The sequence below is a fragment of the Trachemys scripta genome, chromosome 11 (assembly GCF_013100865.1).
Source record: "Trachemys scripta elegans isolate TJP31775 chromosome 11, CAS_Tse_1.0, whole genome shotgun sequence".
Taxonomy (NCBI): domain Eukaryota; kingdom Metazoa; phylum Chordata; order Testudines; family Emydidae; genus Trachemys; species Trachemys scripta.
The window spans coordinates 66,476,031-66,495,423 of NC_048308.1; the positions used below are offsets into that span (position 1 = coordinate 66,476,031).

Sequence of the window (19,393 nt, forward strand, 5' to 3'; positions counted from 1 at the left end):
TTTGGTTTGTAAATCTTTTTATTACAAGAGTTGTCTTTCCACAGTAGTAAAGCTTTGGCACTTACAGTATAAAAAATAATCACCGATCATAATTACACCAAATTCCTCTTTATCAACTGCATACTAAGTTTCTTCAATACATTTTTTCCCATATAAAAACACTTGAGGGATGGGGAACAAAACTGATAAATAACAGTATGAGATACAAAGATACAGCTAGAAAAATAATAGGATCATTTAGAAAGAATTAGGACTGTGCATATTTTAAATATCACAGTGATGGGGTATGCAGTCACTTAGGTTATTGCTGGCTGCACGCTCAGGTGAAAGCATAAGAGTTCAGTGGACTTTCCTTCCTCTAAACGTTAGTAGTGTCGTTTTTGTTTGCATGGCAAGGGAGCCTTCCATCCCATTTACTCCTCCTGCCCCGGTATTATTTTGATCCCCAACCAATTCACAATTTAGTATCTTTTTTTCATTTGAAAATACTGAACGGTATCAAACACTGAGAAAAACAAAACAATACACACTGCTATCAATCATGAGAAAAGTCTGAAACGCGCCAAGAATGATGCTTGGAGAAGCTGTGAGTTGAGCTTAAGCTGGGAAAGTGACTCCGGAGCAGAAGGCCATTCTTAAAGATCTGGTTTTGCTAGCATCACTCGTTTGGATGGTCATCTTGGTGGATAGATTTTTGTTGTTGATGGTGTAAGACTTGCTGGATGTTACTTTCCTGGTCGATGTTGTGTGTCTGCCTGTACATCTAAGGGCATGAAGCACTCAATTGGGCAATTGACATTCTGTTGGGAGGAAAGGAAACCAGTTAGTGCTCAATACTGTAAAAGACAAGTGTTGTAACGTAGTAATCTTGGCTGAGAAATGCAGCCAAACTCCTTGCATTTGCAGCTGTTTAGATTTCTCACTACAAACCATTCTATTGATCTGCCTTAGTATGGGAAGGTTTGGAATGGAGAAGAACTCCCATTATTAAGAACTCCCTCAATCCAGCAAAGTACTAAAGCACGTAGTGAGACTTAAACCTGTGATTAAGTCCCATTATAATCAACAACCTTAAGCTCGTGCTTAAAATTTAGGCATGTGCTCAAGTTCTTTGCTGAATAAGGGTTTAAAGATTTTGTGTCAACTGCAGAACAAATAGAAATCTGCAAGCGGTTCTAATCTATGATTATTATTAACAACGAGTTGTGGGTAATACACTCTTCCCTCCTCCCACCCCAGGCAAGGCTCGTAACGAATGGACATGGGGTCTCTATACGTACAGTATTTGTGCTCTGGTGGTATCTCTGTGAAAACTGTGTGTAGGAGTGGCCAGCAGCGCCTTCGGGGGCCGTCTCAACACCAGGTCTGCGACAGTTGTCACAGCGCCAGCCCTAGAGAAACACACCTCAATCAGATACTGTTTCCAAGGATCCTCATAACAGATGAAGTTAATACTTTATACACAAATCAGATTTCATCCCTGGGGAAACTGCACTGACATCGATGAAGCTACTCCGGTTTGACACCAGTGTAACAGTGATGATTCACATCGCAAGGAAGTAGAAGATGGTGTGAAGTTAAAGTAGGGACTGGTCTCCGCTTTACCCTCCTCCTTATGCATTCCCATTCGTTGCTTTTCTTGCTACTGGTCTCTCTTCTGGCTGTGTGTGACACTAACGTGGACACCCTTTGATTCACAGTTGAGGAGTGTGGGGGTTGGTTTAAGTAAGTCTGCAGTGGGGTTCTCAGACTTTTCCAGCGTGGGCTGCATTTCAACAGTGAGACTGTTTCATGAACACTTCCCCCACTTACATGTCCCACTCCCCTCTCCCTGACCACTGTGTGAGCATGTAACTGTCCACGCAGCAACTGCTTAGCTGGAAAAGTGTAGGAAAGTATGTATAATTCAGCAGCTGGAAAGGCAGATGAGCTAGCCCCTATCTTCAGAGACCACCACTAAAAGCTTGTGGCCAGAGTTTGAGAATCTCTAGTTGGTGTACTGGACATGTTTGCAAAGCTGGGAGAGGCACAAAGGCAACCAACTTTGACTTTTCTTGACATTCATCTCTGATTTTGTGGGGGAAGGGCCTTTCCAAGTGTTTTTCAGAGGTGACAGCATTCCCTGGTCATGTAATTGCTGACTCAAACCTAAACGTCTAAGGTTTTAGCAAGCTATTAATAAAATGTCACATTTCCCCCACTGGTTTCCCAGTAATATGCATCATCACATCAGGATTAACATGCCAGACTAGTTTTGCCTACCTGCTGTCCTCCGTAACAAGTACAGGAGCAGATGGCACCAAGGTACTCTTTCTGCCACTGTTCTCCTACGTGGTACATCTTACCATCATCATAGCATGTTGCCTCGTCTGCGGAGAATCAGAGGAAGAAGCAAGATTCCGTCACATGGTCTATATTTGCTTTTAAGGATTAGGACTTTGGGGGTAGGGAGGTGGGGCGGCTAGAGCAAGAACCCAGGAGGCCGAGCTCCCATCTCCAGTTCTGCCAATGACTCATTGATTGGCGTTGGGGGAGGCAACTGATTTAAAGCACTCCGTTTACTCATCATCTGTAAGGCAATGCAGTGCTCTGTCCCGGCCAGCCGAGAGCAATTCTGGGCCCCAGGGCCAGGGGTGGAAGTGATGATATGCCGTCACGTCCAGGACCAACTGCGCCGGTCAGCGGGGCCCCCCATAGTACAGGGCCCAGAGTGTCACACGGGTCCGTAGGAGCCCTGCGTCCCTCCCTGGCGATTTAAAAGGGCCCAGGGCTGCTGGCTGCCATCGCTGCTACCGCAGCAGTGGCCAGGGGCCCCCGGGCCCTTTTAAATCCCCCCAGCCCCTGGGCAATTGTCTCCTTTGCCCGCCCTGTCGGCGGGCCTGGAGGTTGATGAGCCTGCTACAGCCTTGTCTAACAGAGAAGGGTCGTTTAGTTCATGCTCTAAAAGCCAGAGATCCTAGCTTGAGTCCCCCCTACTGTTCACCCACCATGGAGTGCCGTGTTACACAGAGTAAAACAGGCCCATTTTAACCGTACTTAGGTTCCACCCACTCTGTGTCACAACGGTGAGATGCTAAGAGCACAGATAAGATGAAAGCCTGAAACTAATTAACGTCAATGTGAAGGGACGTACGCGGGTCACACTTGAATTCTCCCTTTCCGTTGCCAAGACATGTGCAGCTCATCATCTGGCCGCCCTCGCCCTGGCGGTCCCACTTCTCCCCGATCTTGTAGTTCACCCCATTGTCATGGCACCATTCTGAATGAACCAGAGGAACAACAGTCAGGTGGTTACTCTACACAGGCCTGTTACTTAAGGGGCAGAGAATTGATCTGTGAAGCCTAATGGGCCAACCAAAGGGGAGGAGGGAGAAGTCCAAGGAGAAATCCATGGCTGATGTAAACAGGCACAACTCTCTGGATATGAGCAGAGTTGTCCCTCCTTTTCCCAGCTGTCGATCTGAGACTAGAACTTTACGTGGGAGAGGGGCCATTTTAGTTTGGGTAAAGGTGGAGGAGCCTCTCCAGGAAAAAATGGGTGGGAAAGAATTTAAAAATGTCATTCGTAGGGAATCCCTGGAACTACATAAAAAGGAAGCTTAATTAAACAGGCACGGGAGAGAGGCAGGAAAGAAATGTACTTGTCTTTTAAAGAAGTAAATACACAGTATAATCATTTCACACCGATAATGGGAAAACGACAGTTAAACCTTGTGTACCAAATGATGTAATAGAACGATTAGACCTGTGAAAAAAATGTCTTCCTTGTAGCAATTACTCTCAAAGCTACATACAACATAGAAATTCCGTTTTTTGCTTTGCTTACTTTGTAATATAAAGCACAATTTAAATCGGTAAGAAACATGCCCTATAGAATCACTTAATCCCGTTGACTTCGTTTCATCCCTGACCCTTCAGCTGACTATTGTCTACGTAAGCCCAAGTCCTGCGAAGATTAAAACTAAATGCGACTGCAGTGGTGCTGTTTGTTTGGCAATGCTGGCTCATCGCCAGCCTCAAGGTGTTAGGACAGTACATTCAAACCAAACCAAGCTTTGGTCCCAAGTCAACTTAATGAGAGTTGTATCAAATCCATTGTGCTGATGGATAAAGTTAGGATTTAGAGATCAAATATATTTAATTATGCAGGGTTGTTTCCTTAAATGACTGTTCTGATCTACTTTAGACACGCAATCTCTGATTTTCAAGCATTAACTGGACTCACCTAGCAATGGAAGGGAAAATGTTAATTTCCTCACAGAAGCATTACAGATAAATACAAACATGACCATTGCTTATAAAGTGAACAGCAGGACTGGATAAGCTGCAAAGTTCAACCACAGTTAACCAGTTTTCCATCATTCGATGATGCAAAACATGTACTAGAGTGTGTATTTATTTGCTTCATGTTTGGGTCAGATTGCATCTGCCAAACATGCCATTAGTGCTAATTAGGCATGGAGTTTAGCAGTCTGCAGGGATGGACAAAAGCAAGCTACTCACTAGATGAATCGCATCTGAAATGACCACTGCCAAAGCCTAAGCACTGGCACCAGAGTTTAAAGCCCGTTTCAGACAATCGCTCCCATTCCTCTCCAATGGAGTAGAAGGAGCCAGTGTAAGTATCATAACATGTGTCGTCAGTTGGCTGGTTCACTCCTTCAGACACTGGAAAGAAGAGAACAAAGAGGCGTTATACACAGGGATACAAACCCAGAAGAACGGTCATAACTGAATGCACATTCCCAATAGTGATGGAGCATTCGTTTAGCTGCGCTGTCAGCATAACAGCCTCCCTAGCATTTATTTACAGGTGCGCTTGGCAGAGCAGTAGAGTGATGATAAAAACTTCATAGGTGAAAGTTATTTTCATTTTGACCTGCCAGGTTTCAAGCGTGCACACATTTTGCATTTGCTACTGGAAAGCAATGATTTAACTAACCCACCTTTACAAAGCAACGTGCTGGACTCGCACGGAGCAGTGGGCGTTTGGATTCTGTGATCACAATGGGGGAGTGATACATTTCAGGCATGCTGGGTCTACAGGGGCTCAAGCTGAACTCTGGCCCAGAACGAAACCTCAAGTGACAGAGGAGAAGGTATACCTCAGGAAGGGATCTTGCTCATGTAAGGTCCCAAAGTCTGCCCATGCGTGGAGTCGGACTCCACCCAGCCAGTCTGCCCATATACAGCGAACATGCCAGGTGATTTACAGCCAGCAGAGGTCTTGGTTACACCACAGCTGTCAGGCAGGGAGAGCTGGACCCTATGGCCCAAAGACAGCCTCCTAGAAGGCAACTCAATTAACCAGGGAGATGACACAGCAATTCATCTGGCCAATTGCCATCTGTTGGTCACCAGAGAGACAGGGAGGAGGAGGTGGACTCAGAGTAACCCCTTTGTCATGGTAGGTACATTATTTTGGTTCCAGTAATTCGATGTGGGGTGGGAATGTTGGCCATGACACTGGCATTATCACAGGCCTAGCATCTCTGACTTCTGCTAGGACAGTCCCTTTCACCACCAGAAGTTGGTCAGCACCCACCTCGCTCTCAATGCACATTCAGGCAGTAGACTAGCCTCAGCTCTTATCATCGAGTCAGTATACTGCATAGTCATCTGCGCCACAGAACCAGAAAGAACTGTTTCTTTAGTGTCCGTGTAAATAAGATGTGAAACGAGGAAACAGGGTGCTCCTAACCTATTGCACTGCAGCCTAACAAGTGCCCGGTGAGATCCGGGCTGTGGGTAAGAGGTGTAAGGCAGAGTTTTGCCCAGACTGTTTAGCTTTAACCTACCAGCATTGCCCACTGTGACAACCTCCTCCAGAACTTTGTGTCTCCTACGATCTTTCAGTGCCTCCACGATGATGTTGTAGGTGGCACCTCTAGTAAGGCCGGTCAGGGTAGCAGAAGAGGAAGTTCCAGGAACTCTGAACTGCAAGTACATCACCACAAAATTGCTTTAGCAAGAGTATGCTTCTTAGGCTGCAGGCTGCTGGAGGGTAAGGCTGTTGTCTTCATACGTGATTGTACCATGTCTAGTAAAATGGGGTCCAGTCCTGTGGAGCCCAGAGTGCCTAACAAATATCAATGAATTCAGCCTCCATGTCCCATGGTGAAGTAGGGATCTACCATGATCTCAGTTTTAGACAAAGGTGAAGTGATTTGCCCCATATCACCCAGGAAGTCTGTAGTAGAACAGGAACAGAACCCAAATCCCCGAAATTCCCAGAGTTTTACTTTAGCCACAAGACCATCTTTAGACCAGCAATATTAACTTGGCTGCCCCATTCCACTACTGAATTTCATAGTACCATAGAAGTGTAGGACTGGAAGGGACCTCAGTAAGTTAGTTCAGCCCCCTGCACTGAGGCAGGTTTATGTATTATCTAGACCCTCCCTGACAGCTGTTTGTCTAACCTGTTCTTAAAGCCCTCCAGTGATGGAGATTCCACCACCTTGTCTCGGTCTCTTCTTAAGCATTTTTATAGGATAAAATCCCCAAGTATCTCCTTTGCTGTATTAGCACTTTCTTACGGAGAAGTGCAAACAGAGCCCTGGGGTCTTTCTGTTTTAGCCAATATACCCTCTGTTCTCCCTCAGGCACAGTGCCACCTTCAGGGCCTGCCCTCAGCCAGAGGCTAAAACAGCGTTAATCTGGCAGGGCTGCTAATACTACATGGTGAAGTGGCAAATAGAAATTACCTAGGATGGTTGCAGATGGAATCTTGGAACCAGAACTTGCTTATATCAACTCTACAATGCAACCACGGGAAGCTAGAATCCCAAGGTCCTGTCTCCTTAAATGTCTGAGGACTGCCGTAGTCAACTCCAATAGTGTGGCAGCATTCACAGTGCATCTGAGAAAAAACAATCAATTACCTGTAAAGGCTGTTCGTCAGTGCCGACTGGTTGGCAAGAGATAACGTATTCAGAGCTCTCCAGCAGGGGCCTCCAAGAGATGGTTGTCTGAGAAAGAGCTTCCTGGCCTGTGGTGTCATTGCGTCTGGACCCTGGTAAGTGAGGGAATGATTGCTCAACCGAGTCCCCTCTCGGGACTGGGTACCTGTTACTAAGGTTGATTTCTTCGTCCACATCTGGTGTCTGCAGCCTCGGCCGGTGCCTAATGGGAGTTGCTGTGGTGGGAGCGGTGGTCCTTCTAAAACCATGTTCCTCAAAGAAGACTTGCTGTCCCTGGTTCACTAGTGTTTGCTGGCCACTGGTGCCTGGAAGTTGGATACCATTTCCAGTCCTCTCCACAGTGGAAGGTACGTCCAGAATTTCCGGTCCGCCTTGGTTGGGGTGCGGCAGGGTTACCAGCTGTGGGAGCTCATCTAGCCAAAGAAAGGTTAGAAGCAATAAAGCAAAGCACCTTAAGCCCCAGCATTAGTTATGATAAACTAGGCAACTACAGTGAATGCTGTAAAGCGCTCAAAGCAATTAAATGTTAGCAATTCTCCCACGAGTACAGCACACTTTTTTTGACCTCTCTGGGATTACTCTACAGAGGCTATTTTTTTATATCTATATTTTGAAGTGTGGGGAGGGTAAGAGAAAGTCTGTTTTTAATTTTCATACTATTGAGGCAAAGCTATGGTCACTGCACCCAGAGAAGCCACCAATGCGCAAATTAAGAAAACAAGAGGTGATTGCAATAGACATTCGTAGTCTATCAATTGAAGAAAACCTTGGGCATGTGCGAAGGGATTCCCTCTTATGTTATTGAGGTCTCCAGCTGGATGACAGAGATTTTACTGGCTACATTCTCCTTGCAGCGCCTCACAGACAAGACACAAAGTCAGACAAATTCAAATGTATCAAAAGCGTGCATCAAATGAACAGCTTCCATTTATGTGGGCTTCTCCCACTGAGCCCATCACAGGCAAGAAGGAAAAGTGAGTGTTAGCTTTCATTTCATTATGGTTGAAAGGAAGAAACAAACTGAATGCAATCTCAGGTCTTCAGTGTCTGAGTCCACTGAACTGTGCTTTGCATTGTTCAGCAGATCACCTCGTCCGTTGCAGAACCCCTGCTTATGAAAATGTATCCCTCTTTTTAAGGAAGAAAAAGAAAATGAAGGAAAAAATGCTACTTTCTACAAGCAGCTTGTCACTTAGGGAAGGCTTGCATTTGATTAACAACATACACCAGTGAAAAGGATATTTTAAGCAATGTTATAAAATTAGCCCTCTGGAGAAGACATTACCCCCAGGGCTGAGACTCTAATTCCCCAATGAGGAGAGGTCAACTTCTCCCCTCGGGGTGGACCGGAACATTATTTTACCTGTCTTTTTCCTGCCAACCAATGGCTCACTCCTCTGATTGTTCTTCACAGCAATGATGTAGATGGTGTATTCGGTTCCTGGCTCCAGACCTGGGGAGGAACAGAATGACCTCATGCTTGAGAAAACCCCTAATTACAAAATGAGTCCGGGATAGCTAAACAGAGACTCCTCAAGGTTTCGCTCCCTGCTATGGTTTATAATACTAGAGCTTTCTGCACAAATAAAATGCACTTTCCAATCAGAGTCGTACTAAGCACAAAGAATCCATTTAGGTTTCCTTGTGTAATCATAGAATATCATGGTTGGAAGGGACCTCAGAAGGTCATCTAGTCCAACCCCCTGTTCAAAGCAGGACCAATTCCCAACTAAGTCATCCCAGCCAGGGCTTTTTGTCAAGCCTGACCTTACTTCTAAGGAAGGAGATTCCACCACCTCCCTAGGTAACCCATTCCAGGGCATCACCACCCTCCTAGTGAAAACATTTTTCTTAATATCCAACCTAAACCTTCCTCACTGCAGCTTGAGACTACATCGTCGTCTTTGGCTTCTCCTTGCTCTAGCAGGGTGTAATCTGCACTAGCCCTTTACCTGGTACAGATTATTTGTCCTTCAGTGCCTGCTCAGTGGCACTGGCTGGCACGTGGGGGGGATGGAGTGCATCCCAGGCTCTGCCCACATGCACAGCTCCACAGTGTCTGATCCTCACCTGGGCCAAGACCCGTGGTGCTGGTAACCGTACACCTCCTGACCCCCCTGCTGGATCACATGGGGAATGCCACCATCTAAGTGAGATTCTCAGTTCAGTGCAGGGGGCATGAACCAGATGAACTCCCAAATGGAACAGACGTACCGGTAAGAGTGGCCTCCATGGTGCCGGCATGGGGGCGAGGGATCAGCTCCTTGGGCTGTGTGCCAGGTCTCTCATATCTGAGGATGTAGCCCGTGACCCGGGCACGGGGCGGCTGCCAAGTAATCAGCAGGGAGTTGCTTGTGGTTGTGAGGAAGCGCAGATTGGAAGGAGCATCGATGGCTAAGAGCAAACAAAATCAGTTAATGAATGTGGTAAAAGCAAACATGACTTCATCTCCGCTGCCCTGAGGGCTGAAGACAAATGACGGGTTTCCATGGGCTGCAGTCACCTACTGACGATAATCCACCTCATGCTCAAAGAGGGAAAAATAAGGCTGTAAAATGCAGTAAACTATATATAAGATCAAAGTCAAGGAAAGCATAAGTATAATTTCTGTTCAGATGTAAAAAGAAACAAGAAGTGCCATTTACCGGTGGACGCATCAATCACTACAGGGGAACTGCGGGCATTCTCGTTCACGGTGTAAAGGTAGATCTTATAGTCCGTGCCTGGTTGCAAGCCTGGAATTAGAGTAGAAATATTACAGTTTCAGCCTTGCCTGGTTAAAAAGTGATACAGAAAGCTGCTGCAATCACTGCTACAGGTAGAATCTAACTAGCTCTTAATGCCCAGGGTGTGTTGGCTGTAGACCTGCAAAGAATTAGGGGTGAGATTTTTCAAAAGCACCCTGTTGGCTTTACTTTGCTCCCAAGTCAATGGGGGCAGAGTTAGGTCCATGCCGAGTGCTTTTTAAAATCCCACTCATAAATCCAAGATGGTTATTACCTTTATCCAAGAAATACACGTCTTCTAACAGGGTTCATCCTCCTCCCACCATTGCTCTCCCTTAGCTTCAGATACAGGGCACAAAACTGTGACCAATCAGTGCATAAAGGGTTGCTACAAGGAGATGGGGACATTGTTCTCATTAGTTCTCAATGATCAGGGTAGGAATAATGAATGGAAAAGCAAAACAATATACCAATGGAACCAGCAGAAAACGTGAATAGAAAGATGATCTAAGGAATGGAACCAAGAGGGTCATGAAATGATAGTCACTGGAGATCTATTCAGATCTTAGAAGGTTCCTAATGGAGATGGTCTAGAAAGATCAGACCTGCATGAAATCAGGCAGCTGGATCTCTGGACCGACTAAGAAGGCTCTGATCATGATGTGAAACAAGGTCTGCAAAGTGCAAGTGAAAAATCCAGTACTCAAGAGTATTAATGGTCTGAAAAAGTGCACTTCCTTAGCAGCTGCTCTGGAAAACACTTCCATCCGCAGACAAAATGTGAACGCTCACAAGACTATTTTCCTGCGCTCCCATCAAATCAGGGCCAGATTCTATAACCCCTCCATGCAAGGAATGTCTGTTATCTTCAATCTGCTCTCAGAGGGCTTGGTAGGATCAAAGGCTTTAATGAGGGTTCTCAAGGTTAATGTGTATGCGTGTTAGAAGATCAGCATGACGGGGCACCTAAATTCCACCTGAGCTCCATTCCCACCAAGGTATCCCCAGTACAGATTAGCAACCAAATGTATCTCGGATGAGCCTGGTCACTGGAAGATATTACAATGCAGAAGAGATGGTCTGATGAAGAATCTCATTTACCGGTGATGGTGTAGGATCTAACATCAGGGCTAATGGTCCGTTGAATGGGGCTCTGGCTATCTGCTGAGATGGCTTCAACCTGGAAACCGGTGATAGTTTCTGTCTTGGTGCGCCAGGTGATTGTGACGGTTGTCTCGGTAACATCTGTCACACGGGCTCTGCGGGGAGGGCTGATATCTGCACAGAAGGATCTGAGATCAGTATAACGGGCAGAAGCAATGATTTGGCAGGGGGTAGGGAAGGTCTACAAGAAAAAATCCCCTAAAAGAATCCCCTGAATCTTTGAAATTCATCAACTATTTTTAGAGGGCCACATGCTGATGATGTCTTCACTCAGTTGCATCTGCTAGGTCCTTACGCAGGACTTAGTTGACTCCATGCATAGCACCTGCTGCTATTTGTAAAGTAGGATTGCTTACTCTCGAGGGTGGTGACCACACCATGGGCTGGCTGGCTAGTCAGAGAGTCCTTCAGAGCATACACACTGACTTCATATTTGGTTGCCACCTAGAAATAACAAAGTTATACAATGATCAGGGAGCTACATGGAATGTCTGATCTTCAGAAAAGCAGGTAAAGCTGGGACACAGGGAAACAAGCATGAGCTAATCAAGAAGTTAGTAGATTCACATTGGTTAGTCACCATGGATGTCCTATTTAAACATAAAAAGAACAGGAGTACTTGTGGCAACTTAGAGACTAACAAATTTATTAGAGCATAAGCTTTCGTGGACTACAGCCCACTTCTTCGGATGCATCCTGAAACCTATTTAAACATGAAACTCGTAAAAAAATAGAAATCAAGTGAGCTCAAAATCACCAGGAGGGTTAGATTTACTTCCAGTTAAATGCAAAAATAAAAAAAGTGAGATCTGATTTTCATCTCAGTTAAACTGGCATAACTCAGTTCAAGTCAATGGTGTTACTTTGGTATAAAACAGACGCAAGTCAGAATTGAATCAGGCCCCTGTTTCCCTCCCCCTCTTCCCCCAGCAAACCACATTTAGGCTGAAACTGTTATTAGCAACTGCTTGAAACCTGAACTTTGAAAATGTATTTGAAATAAATATATGAAAAAAATTGAACTGGGAAGCCTGGTAGAGCAAGGGCAGCCAGCACTAGGAACCCAAGATCCTTCATGAATGTTGGCCAGCAGTGCTAAGTATATATTGGAGTACAACCATAATATTTGCTGGCCAGATAGCTGGCTAAAGAAAAGTTGTGTGATTATCTGCTTACAGCAGTTCCAGATCTATAACAGTAGTAGAATCATAGAATATCAGGGTTGGAAGGGACCTCAGGAGGTCATCTAATCCAACCCCCTGCTCAAAGCAGGACCAGTCCCCAACTAAATCCCCCCCTCAAGGATTGAGCCCATAACCCTGGGTTTAGTAAGCCAATGCTCAAACCACTGAGCCAGCCCTCCCCCACACACATGGAAGCTTAGGATTCCTGAGAAGAAGGTAATATATGGACTGAGCTACCTAACGCTAACAGAAACATTGTACTACCAAAGAGTGCTCTGCTTTGAGAAAAATTTCCGTGGACGTTCCAGATCACCGTTTAACTGGGGTCAGATCAGCAGCCCTTGACTCCACTGGAACTAATTCAGTTTAGAGCAGCTGGAGCTGGCCCAATTCAGGTTTGAAAATGAATTTAATGAAAAATTTTAATTTTTGCAAATTATTCAGAAGCTTCAAAAAAATGATCAATAGATTCGCTGAGTCTAAGGCCAGAAGGGACCGTTAGATCTTCTAGTCTGACCTCCTGCATAACACCGGCCAGAGAATTTCACCATTCCTCTGGTAACAAGCCCAGTAGCTTGTGTATGACAGACGCATATTTACCAGAGAAGGCCCCAGGCTGTATTGGAAGGGGCAGCGTGAAGAGGGGACAGGCAGACTGCAGTTTAAGCAGACAGATCCACTGTCTTTTAACTATTGGGATCCAAGGGACTATGCCCACAGCTAACCAGACTTAAAACAAAGGCTGGATTGGCAGGAGCTCTACTGATTTACCCCTGCTGCAGTTCTGGCCCAAAGCATTTTTAAATTGCTTAAGAAATCCAACATCCCCCCTCCCACGCCGCACCCGTTAAAATGAAAGATCAAAAAGTCACCATTAATCCCGACACGGCAGCAAATGTGCTGTCTGGGGCGAGGTTGATTTCTTTCATCGGCCCCGTCTTTTCCTTGGGATTCACTCGCACTCTGTAGCCAGTGAGACGAACGTTGGGCGCGTTCCAGTTGACTTTCAGGCTGGTTGGAGTTACCTGAACAAACTGCAGGTTCGTTGGAGGAGGAATTGCTGTGAAAATTGTAATTAGACGACCATTAGTTTGGGAGAACATGGCACCAGTCAAGATAGCTTTTATCAATCATGAGTATGAAATAGTCCTAGGTGTGAAATACACAAGCAAGGGCCTAGGGTAATGATCTATGTTGGGTAGCTATTGGATCCCGTCACCGTATCCCTAGGAGCTAAGGTGTTCAAGGATCAGACTTGGATGCCTAAATCTGTGATGCTACTTCTCTCCAGAAAAGCTGGCTTTGGTGGTGCATACATTCAGTAGGTCAGTCTCTATGTCCGTTCCTCTTCTGCCTTTCTCTACTCTTCATGCCCCCAACATGATATTTTAGGTCAGTTTCACCCTGCCTTGCAGCTTGTCTAGCTCCACTGACCTCTACAGAATTACTCCAGATGTACAAGAGCACGAGAGTGGAGCAGAAGGCCCAGTGAGTACAGAGAGGATGTAAAAATACCGCCACAGCCAAATGGGAGCATTTGACAGCCACCTACACAGGTGTAGAGACTACACAAGGCAGTGGAGACTCAGGGCTGTGAAAGCCATAATGCTGTTTACATATGATATCTTCCTGAGCTAATATACTCAATGCTTGAATAAAGAACTTTTTAGAAGAAATCATTTGGTTCCTATAAACTGAAGAAATAGAAGCACCATGGGACATATTGATTGTCTTATTAGTTGTCATTCTTGGTCTACAACAGAATATATAGCTTACCATCATGCCCACCATTACCACGGTGCTGCAGAGCACTCTGATTGCACAGCATGTAGATACAATGCAATTCTCCCTTGCTTACTGAAATAGGGCCTCATTCAAAGCCCATGAAAATCAACAGAACTCCAATAGCTTTGTAAAATGGTCCCAAAAGGGTAAACCCAGACAGTGGTTTAAGAACTATTGTTTACATTTATGACAGGTATAAACATCCTGTCCAAGATTTCTTTTTTATATTAATCTGTACATTAAGATCCATAATCTTCCCTGCACTCAGGAAATTTTAGTGTCAGCTTTTCATTTGCAAATTAATGGAGATGTCGATAGTAAAGTGCTATCAGGACTTGGCTGGCAACGCGGGAAACTCTGCAGTAGATTTCAGATTGCTGGCAGCAGACCGAGCTCCCATAATAGTTCCGGTCCCCATTTCTTGAACAAAGACCCAGTTGAAATTTATACGACCACTGGTGTGAATTGGGAATTATTTAGCAAGAGGAAAATTCTAAATCAATATAGGAGGAAACAGTAATTATTTTGTGTGTGCGTGTGTGTGTGCACATGTTTCTCTTATTCCAGAGAGGAGATTGGTTAATAAAAAGTTTAATCAATGGATCTAGCAGGATCTGGCTCTGATGTGGTCTCTAGCGGGACGGCCATGCTCCTGTGAAAGTGTATCACACCAGCGTGGATGTTGTCAATGAAGCACAGTTGTAGCTGTGAGACAGCAAACAAGGTAACCTGCAATATCCAGAGCCAGAGAGAGTCTAGGCCTCTCTTGATGGAACTTTTCATGGACTCCATGTCAGGCATCGGATGCTTGAACAATCTTATCTCTCCTGTTGTACCCTTGAAACAAGGACCGGATGGTTACGTACTAGAGGTACTCTTTTGAAGGGAGCCTACCTTTACCCTGTTGTGGGAAAGGTGCAAATGACAAGCTGGGGGCAGGCTGTAAGCATACAGCAGCTCTTTCAGAGCAATGCCGAAGAGGGATTGGGAAGCACTTGGGGTACAAAAGGGCTAAGTGGCCTATAAGTATAGCAGGGACTGACCTGAAAGAATATGTATGTTTAAAGGATAGGTCCTGGCCTCCGATCCATTCCTCCTGCGCTGTCCTAGCAGCACAAAAAGGACAGGAAACCACCCTTTGATATCATCTATCCCTGGTCCTGCCAGTGGATGCCCAGGATGGCAAAGAGAGGAGGGGGTGTGGCTAGTGTGTGATATGCTCCTGGAATGGCTCCTTGAGGACTGTTACTCTCTGCTCAGGCTAGACTGCTCTAATGTGTGCCGGGGACCAGATCACCCCCTGAATTTCACTAGGATCGGTAGACACAGGGGCTAAAAGGTGATGGAAGATGCCTGCTCTGAGGTATCTGTGATGTGGCCCTAACCCTGCTATCCTCAGCAGCCGACCGTTATTGTAACTCTCGTCTTCCAGAGATTTACTCAATAAATACTTAGTAATCTTCAAGCATCATCCACCTCTCCAACCAAACTAAGCCCCCTCTCAATAGCAAATATCCCCCAGGCTCCTACGGAGGTTCTCCCGCAGCCGGGCACCAGCTGCACACAGAAGGACACAGGAACCACCAGGGCTTAAGCCATGGTTGCTCTGGCCTGCTGGGCGGTGTAGACAGAGGTGTACCTGTGGACTGGGTCCCGATCAGGGGCTGGCTCTCCAGGTCATTGTGCAAGGCAACGATGCTGACAGTGTACTCAGAACCGGGCCTGAGGCCATGCAGCTCGGCAGTGTCGTCTTCACCGTCGGGGGCGGGCACTAGCTCATGGATTCCATCCTCAGGGCTTGAGTAGGTCACCCTATAGCTGGTGACTTGCCCCTGGGGGCTTTCCCAAGCAATTTTGATGGAATCGACATCCACCTCAGTGAATGTCAGTCCTTTAGGGCGGTCAATGTCTGTTAGGCAAATTAACGGTAAGAGGTTATGTGATAAAAGCAGGTTGTGGGGAGGGGGGAAAAAAGCATTCTGATTACATGCAAAGCAGTCTTCAGATTTGCAGGTGCCCGATTCTCCCCTGCCTTGCACAGATCTTTACACTTCCGCTTAGTGAGTGTAAAATGCAATGGGTGAAATCTCAGCCCCGCTGAAGTCCATAGGAGTTTTGCCATGGACTTGAATAAGGCCAATATTTCATCCCACCATGTGTCTGCTTCTCGTTTCCACTAAGGCCCCTTTACGCCACTCGGCTCAGACAGAAAGCCCTTAAAATGCCAGAAACGTAATTTTCACCCGCTATGAGTCTCCTTTCCACTGGCCCAGTGAGGTAAGGCGCCTTGGTGTGCACTGAAATCAGGCCCCACCATTCTGATTTCATAGCCTTTCCCACCTCTGTTGCGCTCACTCTTCACTAGTGTAAGTAACCGTACGAGGCCGAGGAGCATCAGTCCCGCAATTTTCTTTCATAAATTAACATCCAATTAAATCATTTGTAACAACAGCAAATGACTATGTCGATTATATTCTAAATCCATAGAAACCTTTGGCTTTGTAACGAGCGTGCAGGGGATGCCCATATACACACAACAATCTCACAAATATACCCACAAATTAGAGCCCCTCATTGTCGTCATCTCATGCGATTACACGTGAGTGTAAGATCGTAAGCCAGGGTAAATACGCACAGCTCCGGTGAGGACTTCTGTGGAGCCATCCACATTTACACCTGCTGAGGATTGGGTCCGTAATCATCAGCTATGAATTAATCTTCATAATGATTCACAGAGTCACTGTTTTGCAATGCGATGTTAGCCCTATAGACCTGCATTCCCTATGCTTTAAGGTTAGCAAAGGTGATTTTATAGGAAACTTTTGGCTTAAAACTGATGCAGCTCGTGCAATATGCCTATGCAACACTTCAAGAAAATTCCTGTTCTGCTTACCATAGTTTTATAGTTATTTGGGTTAGATTGTGGCTTTACAGGCGGGCCTGAGCAAGGACAGGTTCATAAACCATGATGCACCAGGAGTAGCCCTGGGAGACACTGAGCATTAGAAACACTCCTCTAAGTGACAGATTCTTCCCTGCTTTCCTCCTTGCTCCCCCAAGTAGTACCAGCAGGCCAGTACGCAGACAGATGGGCCAAGACGCCGCCCACTGCCCTCCCAGCTGCTCTCGGGAGTGAGCAATCGGGTGTGTAAGTCATGCTTACTTTTGCATACCTGGTCCCAAAGTCTAGTGGCCTACAAAAGGGTGTAAAGCGGGTTCTTACTCCCTTGCTCTGGCAAATGCTCTAAGTTAAAATCTAGCCCTCTAAAACCACCTTTGCCCTCCAGCTCTAGAAATGAGGTCTATGCAAAACATTTTTCAAAGATTCGCTAAAGGCAAACAAAACAAACAAAAACAAAAAAGAAAAATGATTTTGCTTTGACCATTTTTAGTGAAAGAAAATAAAAGCACGGCATTGTGGGGGATTGCATATTTTGGCAGCATTTTGAGGGGACTGCATATTTTGGCAGCTGATCCGGCTAGCTATTTCTTAATGAGAGGGGCGCTTGTCCTTTTCTGGAATCTAGATGTCCCCAGAGTTCCCACAGTAAAAGGTGCACACTGCAGAAGATACTAGAGGTGGGTTTGGTGGTTGTTTTGTGTCTTCTGTGAAATTAAATACATACTGGTAACGGCGGTCTCAACCAGAGGGAGGCTCTCTCCATTTTGATTCTGAGCATAGACACTAACCACATACTCGACTGTGGGCTGCAGGCCCTCGATGGTAGTTTGGGTTTGATCTGCAAGAAAAAGACAACACCAGGATAATTTGGAATAGAGAGATGATTTTGTGTCTTAAGCCTAGATCGTCAAAGGTATTTAGATGCCAAACTCCCATTGAAATCAGTCCCCTTGGTGCCATGTGGCAGAGAGAGGAGCAGAGTCATACTCGAAGCTGTGCGTGGTGGCCGCGTGGAAGTAAAAGTGGCTATGCAGATTGTCTCCTGCCCATCTCCGCAGAAACTCTGTGTGGGTTGCTTGGGGAAAGCAGGAGGGGCCAGGAAAAGGAACGAAAGCAATTTCACTGAAGGACTCACGTGCCCCATGCTACTCGCTACGTAAAAACCAGGGACTAGTCAGCGTGGCTCTGTCTGGGAATTCTACTGGAGAGGGCAGAGAGATTCAATCACTAGTGGTCACATGGCAGACCTGCTGTCTTTGCTGGAGGGGGCTGAGCACAGCAGGAATTCTGCAGCCTCTCTGGGTGGCTGCTGAGATCCCGCAGAGCTGGGGCAGGGTTTTCTATGGCTCGCCAACCTTTTCAGCTTTTTGCAGCTTCCTGGCCTAGTCCCTGGCATGGAATGGGCACAGCTCACTGCAGAGCTTGGGGAGGTGGGAAGAAGCAGGGGGGTAGCACAGCCAAGCAGGTACACATTCATTCTCATGGGGAATTCTGACTGTGTGCTTCGACTCGTGGGCCTTATTTTTAAAGCTGGACCAAACTTTGGTGAATTTGCCTTGCTGCAGTACTGAGCAAAGGTACTGAACTGTGCCCTAAGACCCGCTGTGATGCCAAATGGCAGCAGAATCAGACTAGATTGGCAGAACCTGGCCTGACTCACGTATACCAAGGCTCCTTCAGCCTGCTCCGACAATGCAAAGAGCCCTTCAAGTGAGTGTTACTGTCATTCATACCCACTCGAAGGCCCCTTGAGGCTGCTGGAGCCCCGTGATCAGTCTCTCCACGTAAGAGAAACAAAACAAATGCAGCCAGATCCTCACCACTTTTTGGAATGGGATTGAACATTAACCTGACCTCAGCAGCAAGCAGCCTTGAGAGCTAATCTCAGCACAGCTGGTAAAACACACTGAAATGTCCCAGAGGGCAAAATGCAAAGTCACCAGAAGAGCCCTTAAGCCAACATGCTCAGGCCGGGAGAGGGAAATCTGCCCCAGGCACTCTCAAGTGACTCCCCTAGGGGCTTTACGAAGTGGTGCCGATGGACTCCAGCCAATTGGGACAAGATCCCTAGGGATATGAAGACATACTCACCCGCAGGGACAGTTTTCGTTTTCATGGGCCCATGGCCATCCTTGGGGACGCTTGTCACTCGGTAACCCGTGACCGGAGAAGTTGAAGGCAGCCATCTGACACTGATGCTGCTATCCTGAACATCGGTCACTTGCATCTGGGATGGCGTGTCAATCTCTGCACATCGAAAAATAAGCCCCGTGAGCGTCTGCAATGCAGGAAGTCTCCTTTCCTCACCGTATCCCATGTCCGTAGGGCCCACTGTGACCTCCCACCTGCAACTTCTTCTGCTTTTCTTCTTTGAGACTGTTACTGGTTTTTTAATGGAAAACCCATGCTGCTCTGACTTATTATTTGTACCATAATAACACATATTCTTATCAATCGCGTTTATTACAGTGGTGCCTGTGAATGGAACTCCATTGTACAGACAGAGCAGTCGACAGTCCCTGTTCCAAGCAGTTTACAATCTGACTAGGGGTCCCAGTCAAGAATCACATATCAGGACCATAGTACTTAGCTCACTACATCCAATACCCATTAAGGGCAGTGGAAGTCTTTTAAAAGGGCCATTAAAGAGATTTTCCATCTGTTTCAATGGGAGTTGGCTCAAACCTTATGCAAACAACTATCAAAAGA

At 46.2% G+C, this 19,393-nt stretch overlaps 1 protein-coding gene across 1 annotated transcript in view; it reads right to left on the reverse strand.

Annotated features, from left to right (window-relative positions):
• Nucleotides 1-19,393, reverse strand: part of FN1 (fibronectin 1) — a gene marked incomplete in the record, with an annotated part of 68,185 nt that continues 48,792 nt past the window's right edge. The window contains 16 exon segments of the mRNA XM_034785731.1: nt 1-800; nt 1,281-1,391; nt 2,263-2,369; nt 3,134-3,259; nt 4,504-4,668; nt 5,799-5,937; nt 6,885-7,336; nt 8,287-8,376; nt 9,138-9,317; nt 9,569-9,658; nt 10,751-10,927; nt 11,170-11,257; nt 12,870-13,057; nt 15,422-15,691; nt 17,409-17,522; nt 18,776-18,931. Coding sequence (XP_034641622.1) covers nt 726-800; nt 1,281-1,391; nt 2,263-2,369; nt 3,134-3,259; nt 4,504-4,668; nt 5,799-5,937; nt 6,885-7,336; nt 8,287-8,376; nt 9,138-9,317; nt 9,569-9,658; nt 10,751-10,927; nt 11,170-11,257; nt 12,870-13,057; nt 15,422-15,691; nt 17,409-17,522; nt 18,776-18,931 — 2,528 coding nt within the window.